Here is a 12,170-nt window from a genome sequence, read left to right as displayed (position 1 = left end):
TGCAGTCTCACAGGAGCTGCAGTGACATCTTGTGGTTGAGTAAGTGTGTCTGTTCAAACTATTTTGTCAATGACTCCCTTGCTTCCATCCCTTGGTCATCCATTTCTTGTCCAAAGTATTATGGGCTGCATTTATTTTTCCTCTTTGACCAACTGATCTACTATGAGGTCCATTCATTCCCTGTTACTGAATTCAAATGGTAATTTCTACCACAGGCTAAACAAACTGGTCCTTCACCCTCTTCACTGGCACTGTTTGAGGAACAGCGTCACGACCTTGGGCTTGATGACGCGCCCAGGAGTCCTTCCGCTGCGGCATCCTGCTGCTGAGACCACAGCTCGGACTGACAGCACGTGCTGAAACAGACTAACCTGATGCCTTGTCAAACCATATTGTTGCGGGACACAGATTAATACACTGCACCCAATAGCAACGACTGTCAAAGTAAACACAGCTTAAGACAGAAGTTCATTTTAATGCACTGCAGTAAAAAGTGAATAGCAAATCAATGCTTAAACACGCAGATGAGCTTCACAGCGGCATGAACAGTAGAATATACAGTATATGCACCAACAAATAAAATTAACTAAGCACACATCATATTGATTAACTGAGTGAAATGCTTTGTGTTCAGGAAATTAAAAAGGCAGCTTTATGCAGGACATAAATTAAAGACATCTGAATAAGGAGCGTATCTCAGCATTTACAATATGCAGCAGGCACTGTTCATGAAAACGATTCGATCTCATGTATTATCTGTGAGTTTAGCGCCACCCACTGGTGGCCCAATAAATTACAACAAAGGCTAAGTAATATTAGAAAGTGTGCATCAGTCTACCTGCATGGTGTGTGAGTTCTCAAGTATTTACAAGCAGTTTAGTAAAAAATAGCCTTCTTAATATACAGATATTGTCACTCTAGCTACAAGAGATTTAAACCCTGAATCACATTTTACATGGATCATTGGTGAAGTAATGTACAGTACAGTGGACCCCATTTGGTGAGAACAAACAAATAACACCTGAAAAGTTATTTGGCACTGAGAATATTGCTTAGAGTCCCTGAGTCAATCTGAATGTGTACAGTATGTGGAAATAGAGCCGTGTGGAATTATAGATCAAGAATAAAAAAAGGGTTTTCCATTCAAGGCGTGTCTCTGTGCAAGCAATCAATTACAAGTCACCAGTATTTTAAAAAAGGAAAGACAAATCATTACAGGTTGTGCAAGGAATAAGTTTGAGCTACACAGTGGAACTGTTCGGAGCATGCTTCCCAGACTGAGATCCTGAAAGGTCTTAACCCTTCACGGCTCCCCACGGCTGCAGAGCAGCATGCGGCACAATGAACTGTGGAGGCGGCTGTGGCAAGATGTAGTAGCCGAATATTTGCTGCTGGGGAGGGGGAGGTGGCGGCTGAGCTGTAGGTGCACACACTGTGGTGAGGAAGATTGGAGCGGCCTTCTTGTACTGAGGCCAAACTGGTGCCGGGTGGTAGAAGTACTGGAGGCTAGCAGGCAGCTGAACATAGAGGGAATGGATGGAGTAAAGAGATTAGCAGGGACGGTGGAGGCTTTCCAACACTGATATCAATGTCCACGGCTGAAGCTTTTTAACATGGGAGTAACTCAAGCAGCTCATGTTCAAAATAAACAGTTAGTACACCAAGAAAGACATCAAGTCTGTACTTTTGTAGTGGAGTAACAAAATGTTGTGGGTGTGTATCAAAACAGCAGTTTCTGCAACTGTGGCTAAGATGGTACTCTCTGTTCGTCACCCACATACATTTTGTTATATTGTAAAACACTGCTGACGTGTTAAGTTAGACAAACTCAGGGATGATGTAGGTACATTTCTCAACACAATCCCCATTTCTTGTTGAATTTGTGAATCTGTTGTACTCCAACCATGAAGGTTGTTAATGGTTAAATCTGTATTTACATAATTAATAAATAAAAAGGTTTTAAAAGCCATAACCATCAAACCTCGTTTCTAAATACTTTTTTACTTCTACTACTGAAGAAGTGGTCACAAACATTATTTTTATTATCTCTTTGAAATAACTTTTTTGGAATGTTACTGAAACAAAAGGGATGAATTAGAGCATTTCTTGGGAACTATTTTCATCTGTGGAATAATCAACCTTATTATTCAACTGTGACATGATGATTTACCATATTGCTGACGTATTTGACTTTATTTGCGCCGTGACGTTTCCGAATCCTTGGCACCATCACTACCGCGTAGGCATCGCCTTCTGCCGCCTCCTCCTTCACGACCAGCTGTTCTTCTTTTTCTTGCTCTCCCTCAGGCTCGTCGTCCTTTACCGCCTCCTCCTCTGTGTCGCTTGACGTGGCCGAGCCACAATCTGAGGAAGTGGCAGAGTGGTAATCTGACGTTTCCAGATTTAATGAATCCATCAAGGAGTCATCCTGTTCTGCCTTCACATCTTCCTCTTCCTCTTTAAAAGTGGCTACTGTGAACGGCCTGCTGTTCTCTCCAGATCTGTAAAAGAGGGAGTAGGTCAGTTAAAATCATTTTATATTCTTACTTTTTACACTTACTGGCTAGACTGAGACTACGTCCACACAGTGATTTCAAATAAAAAATGATCTGCATCCAGTGTTTCAGCTCCGTATCCATAGTAACACACCTGAAGCCATATATCACGTCTATTCAGGTACACCGGGCATGTACATGCTGGTGAAAACAGGAAGCTGATTCTCTTCTCTGCAATTGTTGGCTTGGTTCGAACAAGAAACAACACTGGTATTTCAAAGGTGTTTCTTGACAGACGACAAGGTGAAACGGAAACTTGTTAACAGAGCTTTTGTTTCACAGCTGATAAGAACAGCAGCCTTGTCATAATTTTTTTTCTCACAAAACAACATGAATATACAAATCAGGCAGTTCCTTTAATTATTTAACACTCAAAGGCAATTACTTCTCATCATACGGTGTTACCGTGCCCTGACTTGCAGCAAGAATTTTTTCTAACTGATATTGATTACACAATACATTTCTCATGTATTTTAAATTCAGGGCGGTTAATGTTTCAGATTTAGAAATACAAACTTTACCCAACAAAATCATTGTTTTTCCTTCCTAAATTTCAAACATTGTAATTAAAAGTGTAAAAATTAAAAGTAAATACTGTTACTGTTCCACAATATAACGTATGGGCAAAAGCAACTGGTCAAACAAACGCAACTGGTTGTCTTTTGTTCTTTACAGAGTCTTCATCATGACAAGGGGTTCAGTATTGCAAATGTGAGGATATTAATTTTAGTAATTTGGTAAAATATCTTCTTTGTTGTCGTGTTGACACATAAATTAAAACCTAATTAAAAAAAAGCGTCATGTGAACAGCAGACCCCTCCTCAAGCAGAATCTATGCATAATTTGAATGAAAATGGAGGAGTGTGGATGTAGTCTGAGAAAGGCCTTGTTGTTGAAGCATCAGTGTGTGTCACCCTATGACTCACCTTGCACAAACCTCCAGTGGGTCAATCCACACTGTGACTTCAGACGGTAGGCGCAGTTCAGCGGGCGTGAGCTCACTCGCTTCACATGCCATCAGAACTTCATCACAGAGGACTCCATTATTTATCCGGATGCATCTATGAATGATTAAAAAAGTTTACATCATGTATAAACATCTTCCTCTCTCATACAGGAATCACTGACACTGACACAACGGTGTAATATGGTTTTTACCTGTATGCCTGGCCTTTGTTGGGGCAGTCAGGATACCAGTGATCATCATACTTGTCGCACAAAAGTTGCTGTAACTTCTCAGCAAACAATTCTGCTTTGGCCTCGTCAAGGTTGCCACGTGCCACAGCCAGGCGTTTGAGGAAGTTGACTCCGGCCTTCACCTCTCTTTTCATGATGTCTGCAGAAAGAAAAAAGAAACAAATCAGTTGAGGCAGCAAAAAAAAAACACTAGTGTTTCTGTCTCAACATGAATATGTGCCTCGATAATCACTTCACACAATCTCTTTTTTTCCCCCCCCAAACCAAGGCACAAAGAATCTGAGTGATAAGAGTTGTTTGGTAACAGAGTGTGACTTTCCTATAGCGAGATGAGAAAGAGGAGGAACTTCAGTTGCAGTTGCAGAGATAACAACATTTCCCTGTGCAGCTGCCCCTGAGCTGCCTATTTTTATTACCTTCAGGCAAACTCTTGTGCCTGCAAAGGCTATAGTTTGTATACAGGCAAACAAGATGCAAAAAAGCACTGGGTGCTTTGACATACAAGTATTTGGACATACAAATCAAGTGAGCTCTTTGTGCTGTTTATCTTCTGATAGCGTGTCTGTTTGGGTTCAGTGCCAATGTCAGCGTGACCAGGAGAGAGGAGAGAGCTCAACAAAGGCAAAGGAAATTCGAACTCTGTGGCACGTTAACACCCTGCAGATGCTTCCGATGAGAACGTCGAGCCTTGAACATTTCAGCTGCAGATTCTCACGTGTTATTGTGGCTTGAAAGAGGCCACTATCAATTCTGCTTGTGTAATTTGTTGTGAGAGAAAATTACTATTGTGCCCGAGAAAGACGGAGCCACAGTCTTCTCTGAAAGCTGTGATGAGCTCCTGACACAACAAGTAAGAGTAGTAGGGACTTTAAACCCCTAACAGATGTGTGTGTTGTCATTACATGAACTCTGAGAGCTTTAGCCTGTCATCAGATTTATGTTTGGCAGCAGCTCTGATATTCCAGTCAGTTATTAAGTCTGCCAGGTAAACGAGTCAAATTGTATGTATTCCTCATGTTGTTTCTGCCTCCTGGGTTATGTAACTCAGCACAGTATGCCCAACACTCTCCGCCAGGTAAGGGTTGCACAGCATGTTGACCTGCAGGATGTCTTTTTGCCTGACATACAGCACTGTTTTTTTTCCTAGTTTTAACCAGTCTGAGATTTCTACAATAACTGTGAAGAATTCTAACCCAACTTGGTACTTAAAGTCCTCCTCACGTAGTAGGAATTCAAAACAGATATGGATTTATTTCTCCTGTTGAGGTCCAATGTTCATACTCACTGTAATATGTTAACAAATTCATAAAACAGAGTAAGTAAATATTCCCGATTGAGAAGCTGAAACAAGGAAAGATCAATCTTACAGTAGGTGTATTCAAGGCCAACACATAACACACCTGATTTATTCTTTATCAGCCGTGTGTCCAGTTGTTCAATGACAACATAACACCTCTCACGTATGACTACTGCTCCAGTAGCTTGACAGAGTGAGTCATGACATGTTTTCAAGTGGATTGCATCACACCAGCACATTAAATAATGCAGGTTTTCAGATGCTGGAGGAAATAAAATCTCAATCACACCACTGTGTGACTCTTCTCTGTGATCTAATTAGAGAAAACAAAAAGCTCCATGTTTACTGCAGTGTAGGCACTGAGCAGTGACCTACTACCATTATCGCAGAGTCTCTGCGTATAGTGTTTTCAACTTAACGTGTAAAGACAACACTTTGACGGGTTATCAAACAGAGACGTGCCTCGGCTGCGTTTCCTCTGTCAAATGGCTGCTTCCCAAACTAGGCCAAACAGACGTGTCGCACCACAGTGACCTGAAGCTGGAACGCACCATTTTTTCCTAACAGATTAATCAGTCAATTATTCTCCATCGATTAACAGAGTTCTGCATGTTATGGACATAGAATTGGTTGTTGATAAGCGTTTCCCACACCACAAATTGATGACATCCTCTGTTTTTTTGGCCCACAAACAAAACATTTATAGTTTACGATCATAGAGAAGCATGCAAACCAGAAAATATTTATATTTATCATCTATGAAGTTGAAATCATATAGAACGCTACACAAAATGACTGATCCCTGAAAGGATCCCTAAAATATACGTAATGCTAACCCTAAAGTTTAATATTAACGTGTGCCTGTGGACAGACGTGTGCATGTTGGGGTAAAATCCAGTCATGTCAGTTAACACCAGTGTTACTTTTCTATATTAATTGGAATGTATGGAAATTAAATGGTTTCAGTTTAAATCATTGGCTGCAGGACATTTATCATACACGTGGACTATTGATACTCAAAGAATATAAAAACAAGAGGTACATTTAGAGTAAGAAATAAGAGCCATAATCTTAGAATTTAAAAAAGGAACTAAATTCGATTAATCCTTGAGTCTCTTTAATGACCAGGTCTGAACAGAGGAGTTTTTTTTTCAAGTGAAACTACCAGAGATCCTTTGTCCTAATTCAATGTTTGGGTCACAACGAAACTTGTCAGTCAAGGAGGTGGACACGTGTGTGACTCAAGAAGTATCACGTTCACATTAACAAGCAGAAAGGAACAGAAAATGGTATAAAAAAAACCCAACTCATTTTCATCTTCTTTGCTCTGTGTTTTTCTGCTGTGACAAAGGAAACTGAAGCAAACACGTTGGAAACAGCAGTGCAGTGGGTTTTCTGTGAGTGTGGAAACCCCCAGTGAGTGGAAACCCCGAAACTACAGCAGAAACAGTGTATTTACCGTGAAGATACACTTTAGTTACCCCTAATACACAAGAACATACAGTTAACGCTGCTTTATGTACAATTAGAAAGGTCGTGTTGGGCGAAGACATGCGGTAAATCATTACTAACAAGGACAAGTTCAGTGAAACACTTTTATAAACCAAAAAAAAATAAACCGAAACAAGATGAAAATGAAAGGTTTAAAAGTTACAACAACGTGCATAGACACAACAATAAGCTTCACAAATTTAAAAGGGGAATTAAATAACAAATCTGTACTTACGATAATAAACAATGTTTCCTCTCTCTCTCTCTCTCCCTGTATGTGTGCGTGAGTATCCACTGGTGACTGCGGGTCCTCGGCTTCCCCTCTTCTGTTCTCGTGGCTGCGTGTCTCTTCTCCTCCGTGCGCTGCTGATGTGTAAGAGTTATTATGGTTATTATGGTCGGCACATGTTGCTTCCTTATTCTCGGCTGTGCTGTTCATGCTGCAACGCAGGCGTAACGTTACCGTAAGTGTGACTCACTTCCTTTCGTCAGCAGCCGCGAGCAGAACACACCCCGCCACACCATATATGGACAGCCAAGGTGTGTACGTGTGTGTTTCTTTCTTACAGCCACATTTTGTCATGTATCATCATCCTTGTGGTGGATATTCTTATTCTGCTCTTTTTAGTTTCACCTTCAAAATACTTTTTCTAGTCAAGTAATATGTTGAATGTCCAGTTTGTTTCTGTTGCAATCTCTATTTTTATTCATCTTTTATTACATTTTGTCACAACCCTTTGTGCTGATGTGTCAATTTGAAGATTGAACAATCTTCTACTGCTTTACCCTCCACATGAGGGTTGCGGGGGTCACTGGTGCCAATCCTAGCTGACATAGGGCAAAATACACTCACACTTACAGTCAATTTAGAGCAGGGGTCTTAAACTCGCAGCCCGTGGGCCACATGCGGCCCCCCCAGTCGATGTTCTGTGGCCCTACACTTATTTTGAAATGATCATTTAATTATATCCTTGTCTAGTGTTTTAATTACAATTGTAATTTTGTTTTTGTTATTTACATATGTTTTTTTGTTGTGAACTATGTATCAAAACAAACACTGTGTGCAATGTCATCCTAAATATTTGTAATTGCAATATCATGATGGATTATCAAGATATAATTTTAAATTCTCATCACTAAACCATTAATTTTTCCCGAATTGTTGGACTTTTTTTCACTTCACACGGCACCTCCTGACCACACTAGAAGTTTACTGGCCCCCAAGTCATTTTGAGTTTGAGGCCCCTGAAGAGTGTCCAATTTCCCTAATCCCAAAATCTGCATGTTTTTGGACTTTGGGAGGAAACTGGAGAACCAGGAGAAAACACACACACACACACACACAGGGAGAACATGCAAACTCCATGCAGAAAGGCCCTTGTTTCCGACCAGGTCACGAAACCTTGCTGCAAAGGCAGGAGTTCACGCCAGTGCATGTGTTTTAAAGTATTTTAAAAGAAGCTTTTTGAAAGACTGTAGTTCCCTGAAGTGCAAGGGGAAAAAATGGGTGAGTAGAGGACTCCTCTGTTTGTCACAATCTATAGATTGTGTAGAATTGTGTCAAACTCAAATGACAGTGAGGCCACAGAGCATCTAATCTGGCAAGTAGGAGGTCAGTCAAGAGGAAAAAAGTCCAGCCTTTTTGGGAAAATCAACCATTGAGTAGGGGTGGGAAATGTGAACTTTATTATAATTATATCACAATATTCCATCATGCTATCATAATAAAATATTATGATGATATATATGATCTCTATCTGTCTATCCATCCATCCCTGCACCCAGGAGGCACCAAAGACCAATGTTTGTGCCAAATTTGGAAAGATTCCCTCAGAACATTCTTAAATTCTATCCCATTTTGATATAAAAACAACCACAAAGCATAAAACATGCAGCCATAGCTGCCAGGATAAAGATAAGTATAATTCCTGCATTCATAGGCTTATTACTACAAATTTACAAGTGTTATCAAGGTGCATAGATAAATCAAGTCAATGTCAACTATTATACATAAAACTTGTGGTTTTATTACTAGTGCATTAATATGTAAGTAGTATTTTAATGTAGCAGATAAAAGCGAGGCTATTTTTAACCACTTTATATATATACTGTTGCAGTGCTGTTTGATTTATAAGAGTGGCTTATTATTGATTGATTTCTTATTTCTAAAATCTTCATGGCTATTAAATCAGTGTTGTAAATGAATTTGCATGAAATATTAAAACACAAATTATAAATAATCTGACTAGAAATAAGATCAAAATGGATATTACACCATATACTCGGTTAAAACCACCTGCGGTTTACCTTGCTTTCATTGGCAAATATTTTACATTCAGCAGCTGTTCAGGTGATATTGACGCAGACGCAGTGTTTAGTTTCTCTTTGTGTCCACTAGAGAGCAGAATGGTTTCTTTTCTCAAATATCATCCCATAATGTGAAAGTGGGAAGACACAGTGTCGACCACAGTCAGACTTTCACACATTTCTGTTTCCACTTTGCTCCACAATCATTCATCACTTTCTCCCTTTGTGCATCACGTGTGTGTGTGTGTGTGTGTGTGTGTGTGTGTACGATTTGAATTGTGGTAGCAGAAAGATACCGCATGTGTGTGTTGTGGGGACCTAAACCTGTAGTCACATTATGGGGACTTCCTTGTGGGGACAAAAAGCAAGTCCCCACAACATAAATTACTACATTTTAAGGTGAAGATATGTTTTAAGGTTAGGTTGAGGTTACGGTCAGGGTTAGGATTAGGATTAGGCCAGTAGTAATTGTGGTTAAGGTTAGAGTAAGTCTCCAGGAAATGAATGCAAGTCAATGCAATGTCCCCTCAAGTCATGAATGTCCAACATGTGTGTGGGAGATAGAGAAAAACGATGCTGTTAAAATAAGAGAAGTAGAAAGTGTTTTTATTATTGATTAGAATTGTTTTAACAACTGATGGAAATGAAATTGCCTTCTCTGTCCTCTGTTCCAGCCTCTGTTTCCATCTCTGTTTCGTCCCTTTAGCTATTGATGACCTCCTTCCCACTCAACTCTCTGAGCTGCAGGCACTTCTTGCTCTTAGCTATAAGACTGATTGCATTACACTGTCTTCAAACATGCAATTAATTTTCTCAAAGAGTCACGGGTCAGTCTTTCTTTCCTTCCAAACCTGATGTTGCACGTCAAACCCCAGAGCTTCTGCACAATGTTCTCCACCTGAAAACGATTGATTTTCCTTGTCAGTGTGCCATTTATGTTGTTCAAACTGTGGTTTACTGTTGCAATCACAGGAACCTGAACTGACACACTTCACACAAACATGCACACACATTTTGTGGACATGAATGTCCTCAAATGTCTGGTGTTGCTGCAGTATTGCAAATGAAACCACTTGACCTCGGAATGTGATCGTTCTTTTTTCAGGAGTAGGGTCTCTTAGTCTAAATGCGTCTGGTGGTATCAATGAAGCCCACACACATACACCGCAAGAAGCCTGTTACGCCTTTAAAAACATATTGATTTTTCTCTTTCGCAGGGAGCTTAATGTGATCGATCGGCCAGGCCCTTTCAAGATCAGCGCCAGTATAAGCATCTCTTCCCCTAATACAAGCGCTGCCTCTTTCCCCTCAGGTAATGACTGTCCTTGGGTTGGGGGAATAGTTTGTCTGCATTAAATGAGAGAAGTGTTTACCATGGCATCCAGTCCCTCTGTCTCCTCTCTGCTCCCTTAATGGAACATACTTTAACAAAAGGTAGGAGCAAATGCGGCACACACCTCCTTTGACCTTTATCATCTGAACACCCCTTCCCTTCTCTTCCCCCCTCTTCATCTCTACCTCTCAGTGGGTCAATATTTGTATTTGCAATGCATTAGGCCAGTGCTCTTGTTTTTAGATTGAAAAAGTTCCCCTTTGTCTGCTCATACCAACAAGAAGTGCTGCATTTTATACCTATTTGAAACATATGAAGACGGGTGTGACCACGTTCATCTGTCTCATTAGTTGTTCACTGAACAGAAAATGTACAAATGCTCAAGTAAAGATGCTGGACCAGGTGTCACCTGTTCTTAGACTGGTGATCTGAACCTTCTCAGTGGTCACAATAATAACCTGAGTGCTAATGAGATGGTTCCTGAAACCAGAAAACAGAAGGAACATTAACTCTTGACCATGAACAAAAAATAACCACACCATGCCACACATGGGCAACATATGGCTGGCCCAATGACCATCGTCTTTTAACTGGAGCACGTTTGAGTGAACACTTAACACCTATCTTAGCCTGTGCAGCTTTAGAGTTATTTGTTTTTAAATCCTTAAATTGTGTTGCCCCGCCATACTTATCTGAGCTGCTTCATCCTTACACTCCAGCCTGGCCTCTGTGGCCCCTTCACTGTCCACCTTTAAAACACATCTTAAAACCCATTTTTACTCATTATTTATACTTTCAACCCTAGTATGAGACGTTGGTTTTATCTGTTTTATAGTTTTAGTGTATGTTTTACTGTTTGTTCTTAGGTCTATTAGGTCAAAATAAATACATTTATTTTATTTCAATAAGTTATAATATTAAATAATGAATTGTCCACTATTCATAGCATGAACCCTGCCCAGTTTCATCTGTATAGACTCAAGGAACAGGTTTCACCTCACAGTTTGTTTGTTTTTCTTTGTTTGCTTTTTACATTTAAAGGTTTGTTCTTGCTTGGTACATAAAATGATGGATTAAATTGTAGTTAAACATCATTAGACGGGTCCTTCTATGCTTTCTGTATTAATGCCAGTGTGGCAGCCTGCATTAACATGTTTTTTATTTCTACTTTTTGGCCACTTGGGGGCAGTGAAAAACACATTGTTAAGCTCACGTGGCGAACTTGATATCGCCAGCACACAAGGGACTTCATTGTCACTGAGTTGGACTCATGTCTGTGGCCACCTGATGAATGTAAGTCCACTATTCTTTCTCTGTTTTCTGGTCTCTACCATGTGTTTGAGGAAATGCTCCACCACATTCACCTGCTAGCTAACTTCCCATAAGTGAAGGAAATTGAGTCAGGTCATAGCATTCATGACACCATAAAAATGAAGTAAATTACGTTTATTATTATTATCAATTCTGTGACAACAGACTTTTTTTCCACTGTTGCCATTTCGACATGAAATGACGTGCACACGCACGTGTTGGTAATGTGATTAATTAAGGCTCTTGTTACATTGAACACCTGGCGTCCACCTTCTGATGCTGTCAAAATGGCTGATGTTGCTGTGTGAAGATGGTATGTTTTACTCGCCATTTGAGTTTTTATGCAGTGAAACTACTTTTCTGAACCCACTAAAGCATCCAAAGAAGGTATTAGTTAGTCGAATGCATTTGTTCCCTTATTAGAAATTAAAAAGTACTCGGTTAACAACCAAGAGAGTTCTCTTTCCTGCACAAATCCATACAGTTTCCCATTTTTGCTTCATTTTTGCAGACAGCTCCCAACTGTGATGTTGACTTGTGCCCCTTCATATTCCCTCAGTCGATAAAACAGCCCTACATCCACTCCTATGTCTTGTTGATCTAAGCATTGGAGAAAATAAATCAGCTGGAAAGCCCTTCCCTCTCTATATTTTTATTAGCTTGGTGACTTTTTAATTGC

The 12,170-nt window shown here is 40.1% G+C and overlaps 1 protein-coding gene across 1 annotated transcript; it reads right to left on the bottom strand.

Annotated features, from left to right (window-relative positions):
• Positions 1-455: 455 nt before the first annotated feature.
• Positions 456-6,994, bottom strand: si:dkey-79d12.5 (protein BTG4). Its single transcript, XM_044033970.1, has 5 exons — positions 6,776-6,994; positions 3,714-3,891; positions 3,482-3,616; positions 2,171-2,501; positions 456-1,517 (listed from the first exon to the last, which is right to left on the bottom strand). Exons 2-5 carry the CDS (start codon positions 3,884-3,886, stop codon positions 1,296-1,298), a joined length of 861 nt encoding a protein of 286 aa, XP_043889905.1. The 5' UTR covers positions 3,887-3,891; positions 6,776-6,994; the 3' UTR covers positions 456-1,295.
• Positions 6,995-12,170: the final 5,176 nt, after the last annotated feature.

Source organism: Solea senegalensis, linkage group LG9 (genome assembly GCF_019176455.1).
Source record: "Solea senegalensis isolate Sse05_10M linkage group LG9, IFAPA_SoseM_1, whole genome shotgun sequence".
In the NCBI taxonomy this organism is placed as follows: domain Eukaryota; kingdom Metazoa; phylum Chordata; class Actinopteri; order Pleuronectiformes; family Soleidae; genus Solea; species Solea senegalensis.
The sequence above is the reverse complement of the archived record's forward strand: the minus strand, read 5'-3'. Positions and strand labels throughout refer to the sequence as shown.